This window comes from Talpa europaea (genome assembly GCF_964194135.1).
Source record: "Talpa europaea genome assembly, chromosome: 2".
Lineage (NCBI taxonomy): Eukaryota > Metazoa > Chordata > Mammalia > Eulipotyphla > Talpidae > Talpa > Talpa europaea.
The window spans coordinates 91,298,023-91,318,976 of NC_140068.1; the positions used below are offsets into that span (position 1 = coordinate 91,298,023).

Here is a 20,954-nt window from a genome sequence, read left to right on the forward strand (position 1 = left end):
CTCATATGCAGAGCCACTTTAATGACACTGCAGGAATGGTCTGAAGGTCAGGATAGACACACTAGACACTGGATCAGACTGCCACAGAGGCAGCAACACTGAGAGATGGTGCTGGACCATGTACTATGTTGACAACTCTCAAAAGTGACCCAGACACAGAGTGTTAGTCACCTGTCAATGGTGCTGGGCAGCACTGGCCAGTAGTGCTGGTTACCTGGTCACCAGAGATGGTGTTAGAAATACCAGCATTGCAGCTCCCTGTGAGTTGTTGTTCCACACCAACAACAAACAGCTCTTTAAGACACCAGGCCCAGGGACTTTGGTGCTCTTTTCAGGCAGTTGCAGCAGCAAGGCCAAAGCTCTTTGGCTTCTCTTCAGAGGTTGGCAGCTGGATGCTTTCTTCTTTCTTCTTCCTTTCTTCTTTCTTCAAGTACAAAATGGGAGCCTGGGAGGCTCAAGCTGGCTTCTGCGCTGCCTTCTACCTTCTTTTAGGGCCTCTCCCTGACTGGACCATTTTCAATTCTAAGTGACCAGTTGGACCATTTTAAGGTAAATGGCCCAACTGGCACCAAATAATTAACTAATGACCTGATGAACACCATTGGTTCACTTAGCTCACACCCCATTGGTCCATTCTATGATCCAGGCACCATGTATAAAAAGTTTAGTGCCAGGCTGGACATTGAACCCAGCCAGTGTTGAGCCTCCATGTAGCCTTCTGCTGCAGGACAGCTGACATGCTGCCCAAAGGCAATGCTGAGCAGCCAGTGGGAAGCCCCTTATGAGCTCTGTGTCAAAACCCAGATGGCTCCTGAGGGAGGGGCTGCTCACAGGCAGCAACTTCTGACTCGGCAGGGAAAACTGTCATGTTTTTCCAATGGCTCCTGCCATTTAGTGGGGATGGGAAAATGCCAACTTTGCCCTGCAGTCCACGCTGCAGTGCCCCAGTTTCAAAAGGTGCAAAATTAAGGTACAAATCAAAGTAATGACTGCCATTGTCAGCTTCCCCAAGAGTCTACCCTATACAAGTGATTTTGCCTACTTGTTTCTTCCAAGTGTCTCTACATGCCCTGACTCCATGTGTCTCCTTCCATGTCCCCCAAGTCCCTGGTGCAAGTCCAAAGCTGATAGGCAAGTGTGACTTATCACATGTCTCTGTTCGACATGTCTCCTCCAAGACTTCTCTGTGTCTTCTTCGACTTCCTGTGTCTCCTCACCCCACAGCTCCACCTGCCATTAGGTGGGACGGGGAACATGGACCATCCCCTTTTTATGAGACTTCCTAGGAATCAGGAATCCTAAATTATAGCTCAAGGCAATTTATTGACTAGTTCCAGGACCATGAGTGAATGGCTTTATTCCATAGGCCGCAACTTGTTTAAAAGATTAGACTGAGTTTGTTAAACTCTGTGACTTTATTTTGTTCTTCAGTTGTTTTCAGAAGACAGCCTATTATAATACCTTTTCAGATCACTGTAAACTACATTATATAAAAAATTGGGAGGGATGATGATATTTGGTATTTAATGCATGTTATGTGATTTACTAAAACTCCTGCCATCTCTTTTGCTTTACATGCAGTGTGATGTAATTCCTATCACTTAAAGATGTGCGGTTGGGAATGGCTAATTGATTAACTTAGTCATCACTGACCTGGTAAAAAAAGCAAACCAGCCTTATCATCCTCCAGAGCCCTTGTGTTATGCTAGTGTTCATCTCTGAGGCTCGTATATACCTTCGGGGTTTAAGGAGTGTTCTAGGCACACTCAGTAAATATTACTGTGTAAAATAGAATCTTGGCTGCAAAATGACATAGCAGCCAGAGTCCCTTACAATCTCTCTTTTATGTAGTTTTGTTATTTGCTTCTTCCGAAAGGAGGTTTTAGGGCTCTTTTGAAGTTAATGTTGATTAAAGAAAATGAATTTCATTTCATTTTATATTTCCAATGCTACTCCAGACATCCTTCTGAACTCATTAATGAAAACAGCCCTAAATTTCATGTAGTCTATACTTTAATTGGACATTTGCCCAATTCACTTGACAAGGCAGACACATAGACCAAAGGTTCCTAAGTCACTTTGAAAACTGCTTAGGATACCCTCAGTATGTTTGTTTCAGGTTTTTGCTTTAACCCCTCACCTGTTTTTATTTTGAAAACTTTTAAATATACAGAAAAGTAAAAGAATACTGTAATTGACTCTCCTGTACTCTTTAGTGAGAGAGTCTTTAATTATTAACCCATTGCCCTATATATGCTTAGCTTATTCTCATTCATATTCCTTCTCTCTCTCTCTTTCTCTCTCTCTCTCCCTCCCTCCATCAGTCCCTCCCTCCCTCACTTTCTCCCCATGATGTTTTCATGGGGTCATATTTGCTGGTAGCAGTGTGTTTCTAAATCCAGGTATTTTACTGTGCTTGTGATCCTGTGCTAAGCTAAATCAGAATGCCACTGCAAGATGAGGGAAATTGAGACCATTCCACCTTCCCATATTATGAACCGGCAACCTGATAGACTTCTCTTTTTGACTTTTTTTCCCCATGTATATCTGCATAGTAGAATCCTCTGTATCTTTTTTTTTTTATTTTTATATTCCCCATACAATTGTACCCCCCTTATTTTGACCCCAATTCCTCCTTCACCCCCCATTGTGTGTCTCTGGTTCATAGTTGTTTGTTGATTTTGATTTTTTCTTTCTTATATTTATTCTTTTTCCTGGTTCCTTACTTAGGTTTTCTAGATTCCTGCTATGAGTGAGACCATCCGGTATTCTTCTTTTTCTTTCTGGCTTATTTCGCTGAGCATGATCCCTTCCAGCCTCTTTTTGACTTTTGACTAACGATGAGCAGAATGAAGCAAAATTGTCCTACAAATTATTAAGTGGCTGATACTGTGATGCCAGACTTAATTAAGAGAAAATAAACTTCAATTCAAATTTTTAAAACTAATTTGAGTCATCATACTTTTCACAGCTGTCTTCTTTTCTTACAGGTCAGATATCAGAAGTTCTTTGGCTGTTTACATCCTGTTCTTGGGTTTCCATTTCATGCACTTATCTAGATTTGAATGTGATGCCAATTGCAGACACTGTCCCTCTTGAGAGCTAAAAAACACACAGTTTATTATTTGGTTCAAAGCTGCTGCAGTTTTTCAGAGGGATTTATTGTGCAGATCTTGTCAAAGCAGTACTGTTTATCCATCATTTGTATACAGAGGTACATAGCACAGTGTGGCCGAGACCACAGGGCTAATATTGTGTTAGGTTAAGTAAGCCCAGTGATATAAATATGGAGTCATTTAAAGCTTTCAGAAAAATTATTAATCCAATAGCATTTGAAGACTCTGTTTTAAAATAATTATTGTTTTCACATTTGCAGATTTCAAAGGATTTTTGATCAGGATGTAAACCAAGAGATCATTTTTGAAAACATTGCCAAACCAGTTGCTGAGAGGTAGGATTTCCTAGATTTTGTTCAGTGGGTTAGTGGTTTTCATCTTGTCTTCAATTCTCAGATAATTGTGGTCATGTGTTTCAGTGTATCAATTATATGCTCAGGCTGCAGGGCATATGATGATGATAGCATTAATACCTTCTATTCAGATAGCTGTTTGTGTTAGATTTAGACTCTGGGCTTCAAAACATATCAGTGAGATTGACAGAATAGTTCTTATTACTCTCATTTTAAAAGATCTGCAAATCTCTGAGGATTGGAGAGATGAATTGACACTACTCATTGCAACTTGGCTAGTGGTGGCAGAGTCCTAGACGGTTTTCTGTTAAACCATATGCTCTGCCTCAATGCGACATTTCAACTATATGGTTAGATGGATGAAGGCCAAGTATGAGAGGCCTAGTAATGGTTGAGCCAGCTCTACCTCAGCATAATGACTACATTTCCGAGCTTGGCCCTCAGCTTCTTGTGTTCCAGGCTGCTAGAACTAAACTCACATGAGAATGCTATTTTGTTAATATATATATATTTTTTTTTTTTTTTCAAAGACTCCTTGGGACTAGACGCTGAAGTCTTCTGATAAGTATACTCTCCTCTTATAGGGAATCTATCTATATGTGAATACTGCTTCTGTTTACTGTGCCCTTGTGTCAGTGGGGAAGGAAGGCATGTGCTATGGGCAGGGTATGCCCTGAACTTGTCTGCTGGGTGTGAGAGTCCTCTTTTCCCTGGATGTTGCTTGCCACCATGGGCTGTGGCCACTGTCACTAGCCTGGCATCCTGCTCGGCAGTACTGTGTGCTGCAAAAGTGGATAGACAGATGGGATAAAGGCATAGCTTTCTTTGATTGTTCTCTGAGGGAGAGAGTTATTAAGCCAATTAATTTACTAAATTAAGAGCCATGGGGAGGGTTTATTATTTTCATTGATTTTTATGTTATATGTATGGTTCACGCTTTATGAAAACTTGGACTCTGCGGCTTTGAAATGGTAAAATATAAAGTGTGATTTAGAAACAATATCTGAAATAATATTTATCCCCATAACTTGATAACTGGTTTTTAAGGATTAAGGATTTTGTAATTTGGCAGACCTACTGCATGGAAATGGCCACTTTAGATGTTAAACAGAAATGCCTGCTATTCTCAGTGAGGATTAGCCTTCAGAACACATTATCAGCAGCCCGTCCAAACAGGCACTTTAAAGCTGTTCTATTGGGTTAACATTGTAGCTTAATCCTGGTTACTGTATACAATTAGAACTAGATAAAATCAGTCATGTTCCTTTCCAAAATTCTGTAACTCTGAGATCTCACAATTTCGACTTATCTTCTCTTAATTCAAGTCCAGATGATTGCAGAGTTGCATGACTGTTGGTGAGAAGTCGTAAAGTTTTAACTCTTTATCAATGTAAATTCAGTAAAAGAAGCTTTGTGGTTATTTATTTAATACATCTCACTAGCAAGCACTCCATCATGCTAGCTCTTTGGAACTGTGGTTTTTCTGAAATATGGCCTATGGATCTTAATAACATGTAAAAACTGCCTTTTTTCATATTCATTTTGCTCATTCATTTTGGATTAGGTTTAAAATAAAGATAAATATTAGTAGGTCCATAAATGTAGATGATGTCTGGTACTGCAGTAAATTTAAGAGTGGGTAGCCTTATTGAGTATTTTACCTGGTGTTACCTGTCTCAAGCGGGAGTGAATTGATCTTGGGAGTTTGTAGTGATGTCAGGCAATACCTGAAGCAACCAGCAAATATGGCACATCATCCTGTGGCAATTTTATGTAAAGATATAGGGAGAAAAATTGAGGTTTGGACTTTTCAGAGGTCCTATGCCATGTAGCTGTCAAGCTGCAGAATTCTAGTTTGATGTTTTGGAAATTTATGTGCAATGAGTGATTTTGGAAAAATCTGGAAATTTGGTATTTTATTTATTTTCTTTTTTTCAAATTATGTTTATTGAGGTAAAGTTGGTTTACATTGCTGTATCTGCTTTGGGGGTTATAGATTCAAACCTCTACAAATGCACATTTTCATACCTATGCCCCAACAATCCTCCACCATGTTCTACTGAGTCCCTTCCACCCAACACTCCCACCTCACCACCCTTCCTTTCTGGTTTCTCAGTTTTGCAGACAGATATCAGGGGTTTGTTATTTTGGTTTTAACTGATCCTTTATTTTGTTTTTCTATATTCCAATATAAGTGATACCATTAAGTATTTGTCTTTCTCCTTCTGACTTACTTCGCTTAGCATGACCTGTCCAGTTCCATCTGTGTTGTCACAAATGGCAAATTCATTTTTTTTGTATTTAAGTAGTATTCTATTTGTGTGTGTGTGTGTATTTGTATGTGTATGTACACACCATCTTTTTCTGATTCACTCCTCTGTCCTTGCGCACTTAGGCTGTTTCCATAACTTAGATATTCTAAATAGGACTTACACTGAACATAGAAGTAACTGTATCCCTTAGAATTAGTGTTTTTGTATTCTTTGGGTAGATACCTCAGAGTGGAATTGCCAGGTCATATGGTAGGTCTATTTTTAATATTTTGTTTTCCACTGAGGAATGAACCATGTTTAATTTAAATATAATTAATATTGTTTTCCATAGGGGCTGGACCAGCCTACATTCCCTCCAATAGTGCACAAGTACACAAAATACAACAGTGTACTTTCACCCCATATCCTTGCCAATACTTGTTTCTGTTCTTTTTAATATGGGCCATTCTCAGAGTGTGATATGGCATTTTTTTGTGGTTTTGATTTGCATTTCCCTGATGATAAATATAATGAGTATTTTTTCATGTGCCTGTTGGCCATCTGTATGTCTTCTTTGGAGAAGTGTCTATTTAGCTCTTCTGCCCTTTTTTAAATTGGGTTAATTGTTTTCTTTTTGTAGAGTTATATTTTCGATATCAACCCTTTGTCAGATGTATTATGTGTAAATATTTTCTCCCATTCAGTAGGGTGTCTTTATTTTACTGATATCTTTTTCTCTGTTTTTTTTTTTTTTAAAGATTATTTGTTTATGCATGCAAGAGCTGGGTACAGGCCAGAGATGCGGGGAGATGAGAGGATTCACTAGAGACAGAGTGGGGAACAGAGCAGCAGATTGACTGAAATACATTCATGTCAGCAGAGCCCTGAAGGAGAGGAGAAAGAGTAGGGATGAAAAGTATTCAAAGAAATAATAGCTGAAAATTCCTCAAATTTGGCAAAAGGCATAAACCTAGAACTTCACAAATCTGAGCAAACTCCTAACAAGATAAACTCAAAGAAATCCACAATAAGACAAATCATAATCAACTTTGGAAAATTAACAACAGAGCAGTGAAAGAGAAATATCTTGTCAATCGGGAAAAATAATTTCAATTATAATGGAATTCTTCTCAGAAATCATGGACTCTAGAAGGAAAGCAGAATATTCTCAAGTACTGAAAGAAAACTGTTGGTACTTCTGTATTCTATATTCAGTGTAATTATCCTTCAAGAATATAGGCAAAGTAAAGATATTTCCAGAAAAGGAAAACTAAGAGAATTAATTGCCTGTGTATTTATGGGAGAAGAAGGAATAAAAGAATTTTTGAGAAAAGAAAAGAAATTTAGGGGAAAAAAACTTGGAACATTTGAAAGGGAGAAAGAGCAAATATGTGCTTTAATAAAACAAAATTTCCTTCTCTTGAGTTAGAAAAATTGTATTTGATGAAGCAAAGTATATAGCATTGTCTGGTGACTGTTTTGTTATAAATAGGTAGGTTAAGGACACTTCAAGGAGAGTAAGGTTTCCAGACTTCCTTCAAACGGGTCAAATATCAACATCAGTAGATCTCATGGGGATGGATTCGTTCTGTATGTTGATTGCAGTGGTGGCTACTGTAATCCTGACGTGATAAAACAGCATAGAACAATGCACTCCTATTGTGCCAATGTCAACCTCCTGCTTTTCATAATATACTGTGGTTATACATTGTGTAACTATTGGGGGAAAGTGAGTAGAGGCTGCACAGAACCACTCTGTACTCTTTATAATTATTTCCAAATAAAACATTAATATTCCCAGATATGAAAACTCTAGTGCTCTTTCTTCTGTCATGTTCTTGTCAGTAAATTAGGTAACCTAAGCTGCTAGACTCACACTTCTTCCCCATGTGACTCAATAAAATTAACCCCACTTGACATGTACCAAAACACGCCTGACAGTAAACATTTAATTTTTCTCAAAGATGACTCTCAGCAGAAAATAATGGTCATCACTGAATTGTACAAAAAGCCATTGCTCCCATAGCTCTGTTCAACTTCCAGCCACAATTTCAGTTCACCAGATGTGTGGTTTATAAACATGTATCTCTTCTTGCTACCCTGAATTTTCTGATAACATTACACTGATGCCTTTTGTGACTTTACTATTATTCTTAAATTTAAACTCTTAAGTGTAACACTTTAAAATTTTTTTTACATCACCTGTCTTTTTATTGCTTTCATACTTTATTTACAATTAAAAAATATAAAACCTCAGACAACTTTATTTAAATATCATTATATTCAGAGTGATTGTAATGGAATGGCAATGACTATAATGCCAATTTAAGTCAGCATTTATTTACAATATGTGATTTTTTAAAAAAGATTTACTTATTTATTTATACAAGCACTGGGTACAGTCAGAAGCGCGGGTGGGTGAGAGAATTCACCAGAGCCAGAGCGGGGAACAGAACAGGCAGACTGATGAAATATAGTGCTGAGGGGAGCAGTGGGTGCAGCAGGAGAGGTCTGCGTGCCATGTGGGACCCTCGCTGGCAGTTGGGGATCGAACCGGCTCTGCAGAGGCTGTGGGCAGCCTCGCAGCCCAGCGCTCAACTGCTGAGCCACCAGGGGAGGCCCTACAATATATGATTTTTTTAAAGAATACTTTTCATAGAAAAAAACATAACTGGAAAATGACTTTAACATATTTTTAATCGTGTTTTGTTTGATAAAATACATCTCCCAAAAAACTGCCTGAGAGTTGTATGAAACAATTTGATTGTGATGACTGAGAATGTGTGTATGTGTATACATATGCACACCTATATATGTTGTGTATGTATATATACATATTGTGTGTATACATACATGCATTTAAATATATATTTAATTTCATCCAGTGATTTTCATCATGATGATGATGTACATGATGATATATGAAGAAAATCACTGGATTTACATATAGATATGATGATGAAAATCACTGATAAAATTAAAAGCATTTTTTTTAAAGATTTATTCATTTATGCATACAAAAACTGGGGTGTAGGCCAGAGGTACAGGGGTGAGAGGATTCACCAGAGAGAGTGGGGAACAGAACAGTCAGACTGACTGAAATACACTGCTGAGGGGATCCTGCAAGGGGATCATGAAGCTAGGATTCCAGGGAAAGTAGTTCACAGTTGACCCTTGAGCTGATAAGTAGTTATCAGTCAAGACGTCCCTCTGCTCCCCCACCTCTTCCAGCTCATCTTGAAATCCCTCCTTCCTTCTCCCAGTCTTCTCTAGTTCCTCCTCCCTGCACAGCTCTCCCTTCCCTTCCTGGGGCAGGGAAACTGGAACCTCCCTTTTCTATGGCTATCACACTGTTACAGTTTAGCCCAGTAATCTTCTAGGATAATAGGAAATTCCCCTCTTTTGTAAATAATTTAAAACATTATTTAAAAATGTTTTATTGAAGTAACAGTGGTTGATAACATTATCTAGGTTTCAGGTGTACATCATGATAAATCAGTATCTACATGTACTACTTTATGTTCGCTAAAAGTCTAAGACCATCCTTCAATATGCATTTGACCCCTTTTACCCAATTTATCTTGCCCCTTTTCCCCTTACCTTCTGGTAACCACTGTTTTGTTTTTATGATCTAAATAAATCATTGTTTTTAAATATTGCTATACTTTTTTTTAAAGATTTTTTTTATGCATACAAGAGCTGGGGTACAGGCCAGAGGTGTGGGGGGTGAAAGGATCCACCAGAGCCAGAGCAGGGAGCAGAACAGGCAGACTGATGAAATACACTGCTGAGGGGAGCAGCGGGTGAGGCAGGAGAGGTCTGCTGCGCCATGTGGGTTGCTCCCTGGCTGCCTGAGGATTGAACTCGTGGTGCAGAGGCTGCGGATAGCTTCATAGGTGCCCCTTGTGCCACCAGGGACACCCAATATTGCTATTCTTGAACACACAAAATGTGTTCCCAACTCAGGGCCTCTGCATGTGCTATTCCCTGGAACAGTCTTCTCCCAGCTACCTCTTGGCTTATCCCTTCCTTTCCTTCCGGAAAGGAAATAACAGCCCTCACCCCACACTACCCCTCACTGTACTCTATTTTTCTTTATGCATTATTTACTTATTAAATTTGTTTACTGTCTGCCTCTGCCCATGCAAATGTAACCTTTGTGTAGACAAGGACTATTATCTTTATTCCCTGCTGCATGTGACTACCCATCTCCTAGAACAGTGTTGGGGTACATTAGATACTCATACTCACTGAAGGTCTGTTGAGTGAGAGAATTAGCTGGTAGAGGATAATCTCTTTGGAGCTGCAGCCTTCCCTAACTTGCTGAATGCATGGTGATGGGCTTTATCTCTTATAAAAAGGAGTTTTACTTTTGTTTCATTCCTGAAATATTTTTTGGACCAAGGCTTTATCCATAAATCAAAAGTAACACTAGATATCCACTCCATTTTCTAGTGTAGTGGTTCTCAAAGTGTGTGTTTCCTGGACCTGCACAATGATATCACCTGGGATCTTGTTAGGAATGCAGATTCACAGGCCTCACCCAGACCTACAGACTCAGATCAACCTGTGTTTTAACAAACCCTGCAAACTGTTCTGATGCACACTGAACTTGAGATTCACATAAAGCTTAGCAGAGCTTAAGAGTGGTATGTGTGTGTGCGAGAGGGGAATCAGGGTAGGGACAGAAGGTACTCATGGTTTTTTTCAGAGATCCAAGATATAGTCTAAACCACTTCACAATTCTGAAATTGGTGTTTATTTGTGTGTAATTACATCCCACCTATTTCTAAATAAACTGAAGTACTTTACACTAAAGCCAGGGCACGTCTGGGTAAGGGATTTGCACACTATCCCAGGAATTCAGGCACTGAAGAATTCCTCTCTTGGATTAATACTTGGTTATCAACATTCCTACAACAATTAAAAAGTCACAGATAAATCAGAAACTGTTTGGACTAAGTTAGATATGTATGTGATAATGATTATTTTTCAGGAATTTAAATGTTTTCTCTAAAGAGAAAATTATGGGAGACTGTAATACATTGATGAAGGCCATGGACTTTGGAGCGCTACAAGTAGGTTCAGGTCTTAATTAAATACTTAAGAGCTGTGTGGCCTTGGGCAAGCTTCTTAATCTTTATGTATCTCAGTTTTTTATCTGTGAATGGGGAAATTGATACCATAATGAGTACTTCATGTGCATGATGATCCAATGAATTCTACAGGAACCAGACTTAGCCCCAGTTCATAGGGAAGGGCACATGCAGAGGCCCTGAGTGGGAAACACATTTGTTGTATTTAAGAATAGCAATATTCTCATCCATTTTTGGCTTCCCAACAACATTTTTTTTAAAGATTTTTTTTTAATGTGTACAAGAACTAGGGTACAGGCGAGAGGTGTTGGGGGGGGGCGTGAGAGGATTCACCAGAGATAGAGTGGGAAACAGAACAGCAGATTGAAATACACTGTTGAGGGGAACAGTGGGCAAGTCAGAGGGGTCTGCTGTGCCATGTGGGTAGCTCCCTGGCTGGCCAGGAATTGAACTCATCCTACAGAGGCTGCGGATAGCTTCATAGTACTGCGTCCTAACCCCTTGCGCCACCAGGGAGGCCCCTCCCCAACAACATTTTTTTAACATTTTTATAGGAGAAGATTTTTTAATTCCAATTCAGGATTTTATCAAGTTCCACATACCTTTTCTTTATGGATCTCCCCCTTCACTGTTTTTAGACTTGGTTTTTCCCGAGGCACAACTTTGCAATTTTATCATAGATCTTTATATCAGTAGTTGAGGATGTATTCACAGATGATTCAAAGAAATTGCTAGTTACTGTTATTCACCTTAATATCCTCCAAAAGAGTGCTAATCAAGGAAAGCAAATAAGTGCAAAACCTTCTGGAAAATCCTTCCTATACAACTGTGTGGTGATTGATTACAACTGGCAAGATTTTCCTATAGTTAGTTGAATTTATAATAGACTTTGGCAAAAAGCACAACCATATTTAAAATATGTTGTTGAAATTGTTGGGGAAAGCATTGCAGTAAATTTATCAAGTGCTTTATCACTTGCTGCTCTAAATATCTTCATCATTTGAAATTGCTTTACTTGCAGCAAAGCTCTTTTAGCAGAATTTCTACCATTCTCAGTGAATATGGCCTTTCCTTTTATGCTTGGCCATGAATTGTAGTCAGATTTTTTGTCCATTTCTTGGTAAATAACATCAACAAATGTACTTATTTATTGATAGTGAAGAATACATCAAATTTATATAGAATTTTGACAGCCTCATATAGGACTTTCAAATGTATTATCTCACTTAATTTTCACAATAACTCTGCATAGGGAGCCATTGTTATTCCCATTTTAGATGAGGAAATGGGCCTCTGAACATTTAATTGACTTCTGCAAAATCACACAGCAATTAGGTTGTGGAGTTGAGACTAGAATAGGTCTTATTTTCAGAGTCCTTTGAGCCTTAAATTGCTGAATCATACAGATACATTTATATATTTCATACCATTTCAGTGAAATCGTTCTTGTTAAATTCACCAATAATGTTCATATCACTGAATAGGTAGACCTATTTTTTGATCTTTCAGCAGCATTCAACAGAATTAAATCTTTTCTCTTGGCTAAAATAAATAGGCAAAAATGAAATGTGTCTCATATCTTGGTGAGTGTCGAGGGAGGACATGTTTGGGAGGTGAAAGGCAACTTCCCGTTTACTGCCTACCTCCTGGATTTCTCCTCCTATACTCTAGACAATCTGTTACAGGACAGGGAGAGGGGCATCCCAGACCCTGCAAACCTGCCTCTCTAAATAGGTTCTGTCATCTGCCGCATCAACACAAAACATATGAGACTTTAATGAGAAGGAACTTTAATACAATTAGGAAGCAATGCAGGAAAGGCAAAGAATATAGTTTCTAAATTAAGTACCCAAAATTACCCACCCCCATGTGGGTAAAAGTCCACCCTAGCAGGATTGGCCCAGAGCAAGGCCCACAAAGCCTGTCACAAGTCTAAAGCATTTTCCAGTGGGGAACCACAGAAAAGGATCAGAAACCACCAGACAAGTCTGGAAGGAAAAGAGCAAAATCCAAATCAAGACAAAAACTGCCATTGTCACCTCCCCACGGGTCTCTCGCCCACATCTGTTTCAACCAGTCCACGACCAAAAGGCAAGTGTAGTTTCTTCACATGTCTCTAGGCTCCATGTGCCTCCTCCAGGTCTCCTTCTGGCTCTCCATCCTGCTTCCTTTCTTCCTCAGTCTCCTCTGCAGCTTCTCTCTCTTAGCTCCACCCTTCTTTTGGGTGGGCCAGGAAACCTGGAACCTCCCCCTTTCCTGGGGACCACCCTGTTACAATACAATATCTCTGTATGGTTAATTCCTGCATCCTTTTCTCAGTTCCTATCAAATATTCATAATGCTTCTTTGTTTCCATCAAATGTCTTCACTCAATGTATCTATTTTCAGGAAAACTATTAGACTGATAAACTTAACTTTATTCATCACTCATTCAGTTAGCATTTATTGAGCGTTAGCTAACTATCAGGTACTGCAAGTAAGTCTTAACTATTTTAGAGGAATTTTTGTTATAAAAAAATCCTTGCTTACCAAATTAGTTCAAAACTGATTCAATTTCAGGCACAATGACATACTGAGATGAAAGATATTAAGCTATGAGTCTGAAGACATTTTGGGTAAGAACTCAGTGAAGTCACTTCCATGCCCACCATCCTTACAGATATAGAAAATGGATAACTGTCCTGCACCCAGTTTCCAGTGTGGGTGGGAGTGACCTCAGAGAATTTTGTTGTAGTCCTGTAACATTTCTCCTGGAAGCCATGGCAGATGGCGCTGGAAGAAGGAATCTAGGTCATGGCAGCAAGCAAAGGCTGCCCATGGCTTAGGAGGTGGGTCTGGAGGAGTGTTGGCCAAAAGAAACTATCTGGGTCATGACTGTGTCCCTCTTGGCAATATGAACTGAGAAACTCTGGCAGGAGCAGAAGTAGAAAGTCTTTCAGGGAGAGAAGGAGAGTCTGGAGGAATCAGTGTGGACAAGGAATGGCAGTTGGGCTTCAGTAGAAGCTATGACCTTGACAAAGGTCAACAAATGGCATGGTCTAGGATGCAAAGAGGTCTGGTGGAATCCCTGTTTCCTCCTGCCGTCATACTCATACAACTACCTCTCTCCCCTCAGCTTCTGTTGTATAATCAAGCATGTTCAGTTAAATCAGGGTCACATTTTATAAGTAGACTTGATCTAATGTTTATCTGAATAAAGATTTAGAAATCACTTTTTCCCTTAGTTTTATTAGGTATGACTGACAAAATAAAAAGTGTATATTTAGGTTGTACAATGTGATTTTTGAATGTTGAATTTTGTACAAAGCATATTTAATGTCCTGAAGTAAAATCACAGTTGTGTGAAGCAAGTTTAAAGCCTGAATCAAAGGAACTTATTGAGTCTGGTTTTTGTTGTGAAATGAGAAACCTGTATTCCTCACTAATGACTATAAACGAAGCACATAATGTCACTTCTCTGCTCAGAACTCGTCCTGGTGCCTGATGTCATTTTGATGAGATGTTAAGTTCAGAGAGGGGGGTCCTTGGGTTAACTCAGAAAAATTTCTACAGAGTTCCACAGAAAAAATTTACGTTACTTTCAGCAGCATGTGATAAGTTCGCCAAGGAGATGAATATATTTGGTTATATCCAAAGAGTGCAGGTTTATTAGAAAAAAAGGGAAGGAGAAGATACCTACGTAGACACAGTTGGGCAGAAGTTGTTCTACATTGTGTTCTTTCAGAGAGGGGTTCATTCCTTTGTGGAAGTGTTATCTACTGTTAAATCACTCACTTCTAGTATGTAGTAAGGTTAATTGGTAAAGACAGATTCTCTAATGGCTTTCAATCTCCATATCCCCACCTCTGGTCCTCCTAGGAATATTTTCTTTAATAGTCCTTGCCTAAGGATCTTTCATTTCAATAGCTGGTTTAACGACTATATTAATCATATTTACCCCCAACCCCAGTTTGGGGTCTTATGAAGCCTCCATCCCAAATTTTCTACTCTAAGCCTCCATCAGTGCCCTATTTCATTCACAGAAATGCCCAGCTCTTGGTGATGGTATAGCAGCAGCTCTGGTTTCATGGAGTAGGCAGTGCTGTATCTCAGGGCCTTGCACTGAAAAGGACCCTATGCTTGGTTTAATCCTTCACTGCTGCCCTATTGAACTTATTAATAATTGTGTTTTTGAACTTGTGTTTTGTAAGCAAAGGGCAATGGGACAAAGAAGCATATTGCTGGAGGGGCACGCCCTGGAGCAGGACCACACATGGTGGTCCAGCAGCATTGTGCTCACAAGTGTATTCAGGCGCAGCAGGGAGTGCCCACGCAATAGCCTTTGATCAGCTGCCTACCGGACACCTGGCAACAGTCTAGGGTGCTGGGAACCATCAGGGATGGGCATGTGGGGACCTGAACCCACAGAGATGGTAATGACCTCAGCGACATCAGCAGAAGAGCCACTTGAGAGAATAGGGACTTCCTACGGGCACAGCACCTGGCTGCCCGGTGGGTCCCCAGACCTGTTCCTGGGGTTGGTAAAGCCCTGGCACAGGAAGTGCTGGTGCTCAGGTAGTGAACTTTACCAGTAAGTTACTACAGAATGGGGGCCCCCATGGTGGCGCAGTGGTTGAGTGTTGGGCTGCAAAGCTGCCCGCAGCCTCTGCAGGGCCAATTTGATCCTTGGCCGACGGCGAGGGTCCCACATGGTGTGCAGACCTCTCCTGCCGTGCCCGCTGCTCCCTGCTCTGGCTCTGGTGAATCCTCTCACCCTCCCGCGCTTCTGACTGTACGTAGTGCTTATATAAATAAATAAATAAATCTTAAAAAAAAAAAGAAAAAGAAAAAAATAGTACTATAGAATCCAAACAGCCACGTGGAGTGCAATAAAGCTTATTAAAGAATGGTTAGAATTCTTCAAAGAGGTTAGAATTTTAAGCTTCAAAAGCTGCTGTGATGTTGTAAAGCAAATATATAAGGATTTAGAAATAGAATTATATTTGAATATCATATTCGAGAGGAAAGGACACTTTTCATATTATGCTTCTGATGACTCTATTAATGAGGAAAGCAATTTTAAAATTAACTTTTTCCTGATAATCTTAGAGTGAGAGAATGCATAAGCAGTTGTTTTGAATTATGTGCAACTCATGAAACCACTTTCCTTTTATTGTTTAATCTCTGCAGGTTGCAGGAGTTATCAAAGGAAACGTTAAAGTGCATTGTATTTGCATTTAAAATTAAATTCAGACTTACATGAAACTGATTTGTATGAAGAGTTAAATCTTTTTTAGATAACCTTTTTGTAAGATTAACCAACTTAGATATACTAAACTACATTTTAAGATTATTTATGAGAAATTTGTCTGGTTTTCATAGTTTATAAAATAGTCTTAATCTCAGTAACAGTTGTATCAGAAAATAGATCTTTCTCAAAATGAAAAAAATTACCAAAAATCTTTTGTGATGTTGCATTAGCCAAGAGCTTTCACTTTTTCATTTGAAAATAAAGTTACTTAAAAAATAAATTTTGATAATCTAATAAATGAAAATGTAAACCAGCAAGCCAGGAAGGTTATATGATAATCAAGTTATCATATTAATAAAGTATTGTTACTTTTGTGTTATATAAAATTATACCACCAACATTTTTTTCACACTCTGAAAGCTTATCATTACTGATATAAATTTATTATCTCTCCAATTATAAGTAATTCATATGTAAGTATTATAACATTTTTAAGGGAAAAACTTTATATTTTAATATCTTTGGCAGCACTTTCTCCCTTTTTGTACAAGGGAAATTTTGTTTCTCATTTTCTGCATTTCAGAGTATGTTTCAACGTTCTACATTTTCATGGTACACTGGGCTCCACCAATAATCTAAGTAGCACTAACAAGAGGTCCTCCCCCTCTTAACCATAGGGGCCCTGACTTCATAGCTTACTTTAATTCCCCTCTGATAGCCTCCCCTTTGCTCACCTATTTCATATTTCAACAATCTAGGATTCTTCAACTTTAGGGCTTTTGCTCAAGCTATTTTCTATATTTGGAATGCTCTCCCTCCAGATATCCACATGGCTCACACTGTCACATCTTTAACATCTCTGTGTTGTTCATGAGTCCTAACCACACTAGTTAAACCTGCAGCCCACCCCTCTCTGCTGCCACCATGACCTCTTTCTACCGTACTCTGCCTTATTTTTCCCACAGCAATTACCTTGTGACATATTTGATTTACTTCTGTACTGTGTAAGTTGTGCATTATCTGTCACCTCTGCTAGAATGTCAGCTTCACAAGACAAGGATCTTTTTCTGTTTTGTTCACTGATGACTCCCAAGCACCTGTCATGATGCCATCCCGGTGCCACCCCGTTGTAGATGCCCAGTGGGTGGATACAGTGGAATAAATGATGTCTGAAACTTCCAGATAACGTGCAGTTGCTATGCAAGCCAAAATTACACATGTAACTGCAATGCGTTTTTCTGTGCTGTGCCATGGCAAATTAGATTCTTGATTCCTCAAACTGTTTACAGCTAATGCTTTTGTATTTCCATGCCTTTTAATTAATGGAAATTCCCACTATAGAACCATACACTCAATGCATGCTAATTAAATCGTGTTGTTCATATAATTGTAGCATATTTAGAGCTGGGAAAGGTTTTTAATGCTAAAAAACTGTGTTACAAACCTAAACAGTTGAAGAAAAAGAAAACCCCCATGGCTGGATTTTTTAATTTACTTGTTAGATTATCTCCTGTGAGACTCTATTTTGCCTCTGTCCAAATGGTAATAGAATTAGAGTATGTTTTCACCTAGTAATGTCTGTATTTTCACCTTGAATTTGGGCGCACAGTCAATTGCGTTAAAAATTATTCTTCATCTATCGCTCTGTAGAGGTTGAAATGTAAATTTACTAACCTGTGTTCACTCTCAAGCACTAGGACCTTTGAAAGTCAATATTCATTTCACTTCTGATTTTATTTTGGTTTGTATATCATGAGAACATCAAATTTTCTTTTGACACAAAATAAAAATTGCTACGACCAGGATGTATCATTTTTAAATAAAATACCTAGGTTGCATATCACTTTTTTAAAAAAAGAATTTGTTTTTTACTGCGAGAGATTTTTACTGACAGTTGTGCTATTTATGTTTCTGGTAGAGGGTATATTTATATCAGAACTATAAAACTTAGATTTCTCACCAACATAATGAAACTTAAGTAGCACACTACAACTATTTTCTAAATGTTCATGTGACATAAAACCATGATTAGCTTCTTTAAATATCATCAGAAGGGTGAAAATCATGGCAATGGTTTCATATATTTGTTGAATGACATGGCTCCAAAGATTTACCAATATCCATGTATGATTACTATTACATGACTAATATTATATGAGCAATAAGAACAGAAATTTTAGGGCACTAAGAAGATAGTAAGTAAGATGGACACTCAGATATAGTTGATTTTAGTGTTTCCTAATCTATTTTATCCTTAATATGTCATTGAACCTCCTGGGTCACATGGTAAAATAACTAGTTTAATGTTAATCTCCAAAATTTTTCAAAGATAAGAGTAAAAGAAAAAGGAATTTATTGGGCCTCCCCTGGTGGCACAGCGGCTGAGCGCTGGGCTGCGAAGCTGCCTGCAGCCTCCGCAGCATCGGTTCTATCCCTGGCCGCGGCTGCCCTGCGAGAGTCCTACATGGCGCGCAGACCTCTCCTGCCACGCCCGCTGCTCCCCTCAGCAGTGTATTTCTTCTTCTCTGCTCTCCCCTCTGGCTCTGGTGAATTCTCTCACCCTCCCGCGCTTCTGACTGTACCCAGTGCTTTTATAAATAATAAATAAATAAATATTTAAAAAAAAAAAAGAAAAAGGAATTTATTGACTTAAGTTACCAGGATGGCTAGAAATATGTTGACTTCAATCTCAGCTTTCTCTATATGGCTGGCAGCTCTGTTTATAGGAGTATATGTCCTCAAAACAGAATTACTGGAGGGTGGGTTACTCTCAGGTCTGCCTGTGCCACAGAGATGGGGAGAGATTCCAAAGAACAAGATGTCCATGATGCCAGAGAAATAGGATAAGAATACAAGCTGGACAGATAAATCTCTGCCTCGAATTAATAAGCAAAGTAAATAATGCCAAATCAATTTGATGATAGCAATGAGATGTTTAAGAGCTAAGGACTTTCAACAGACACAGGAAATGAACAAGAGTGGAACTTGTTCACATTTTGGCTGTGTCCTTATGCAGTGTCTCACGATGAGCTCGTCTATCTGACAATGGGAGGTTTACAGATGTCAATTTATTTGGGGTTTGGGGTTAGTTATATCACACTAAATAGAGAAGCACTGCCATGCATTAAGTTTCTACTATGTGCTATACTATAAACACTTTGAGATAGTTTACATACATACATACAACTGTATTTAAAACAATGATTCATCTGTGAGGAATAGAAAAACTTAATAGTGGCCTGAAGATGGTATTAAGAAACTTGGGGGGTATGCATCCAAGGCTGATTTGGCAGCTCCATTACCCTGGGGGACCTGGGCTCTTTTTCTTTTATGTCACCATCCTTATCACCTCACCTTATGATACAAGGTAACTCTTGAACTTCAGCCCAAAGATACACCCTTTGGTGATCCTCAGTGTGATGTGCCCCCTAAGCAACAGGAAGGAAAGAGCAGGAGGGAAGATTGCAGCTGCTCCTTTTCAAAGAAAATTATTGGCAGTCCTGTCCAACATTTCACTTAGTTCTCAACAGCCATATTTTAGTCACATGGCCACACCAAGCAGTAAGTGAAACAGGAAAGTGTTCTTTTAATTGGGTGCCCAGTTAAAATCTGGGCATTGTAAGTACGTAAGAAGGAGAGAATGACCATGGGGTGGCAACTAGGAATCTCTGTCATTCTCATCTCCTAAGACAACACCAAACATGTATCCTGAAGCAGGAAGATCATGTGATCCGAGTTGGGAAACACTTAATATCTCTGGATTTGTGCTAACTTGGAGCCCTTAAGAGCGCTCTGATGGCCTTGTTTAAGACCTCAAACACCACAAAGCGGCTCCTGGAAGATCTTCTCAGAGTCCTGGCATGTACTGGCTTTCTTGGGACTTGTGTGTGTTGACTGAGCCATGCATAACTGTGCGTGATGGTTGCTTTCTCGTATGCCATTCAGTTACTGCTGCTCTTCTTCCCTAAGTGAGTTGACAGATGAGAGTTGTTTATAATAGTTATCCTTGTGGTGTGAGGGGCTACTTCATTTCTGTACTAGCTAGCTGGTGCATTGCTGTGTCACTTTTAAAAGAGGCTTATATAGATTTATTTAGTACAGTACACTCTTATCGCAGAAAAAAAAATACTTAGGAAAAAAACCTCTTTTCTCTTTCAGCTCACATACTGCAAATACTTTAAGGAGCAGTTAGAGTACAATAGGGTTGTATATTAAGTAGGCTCAAGTAAATTTATTAAAGTGTAGGTATGATAAAAATACTTCCCCTTAGAGAGTACTTGACAAGATAAGTAATGAACAGAGGTGCAGAAATATTTCAGTGATAGAACCATCATTCTTCTTTGTTAGACATATAAAAACACGTAACATTTTATTTGAGCTGTAAACATGTTCAAATATGCTTAAGACCTTGCTGTGATGATCCCTATATCACAATTTTAGTATATTGCAAAAATAGTTTGGCAGTTTATCTGATGCTGCCAACCTCACTAAGGTTTCAAGTACAGATGAAAAAGTGAGTGAGAAACTTTTTCAATGAATTCTTCTTGAGCATGATTCCAGTGATCTATTACAGTGACCTCAAACTAAACCCATGTGCATCTTGTCTCCAAACGGCCACCATGTTATGAAAAGAATGACAGCAGTTACATAGGGGGAAATTAGGTGATTTTTAAAAATTGAGCATAAAAAAACTTCTTTAGAATTTCAAGTTTGGGTTTCTCCTTCATAAATTTGCCCACTTGGACCTTTGTCTCCAGTTGAGTCTGCCCCTTCCAGAAGTTCATCTCCTAATTCACTTCCAGCCAGGTTGCCAGATATAGCAAATGAAAATGCAGCACACCTAGTCAATTTTGAATTTCAATGAACAATGAGTAAAATTTTTAGCATAATTATTTCCTGTCGCATGG

The 20,954-nt window shown here is 38.9% G+C and overlaps 1 protein-coding gene across 1 annotated transcript in view; it reads left to right on the plus strand.

Annotated features, from left to right (window-relative positions):
* KIF6 (kinesin family member 6) overlaps positions 1 to 20,954 on the plus strand; it is a gene marked incomplete at its 5' end in the record, with an annotated part of 395,001 nt that overhangs the window by 6,830 nt on the left and 367,217 nt on the right. The window contains one exon of the mRNA XM_084259141.1: positions 3,377 to 3,451. Within this exon, the coding sequence (XP_084115267.1) occupies positions 3,377 to 3,451 (75 nt within the window). The remainder of the gene's footprint in view (positions 1 to 3,376; positions 3,452 to 20,954) is intronic.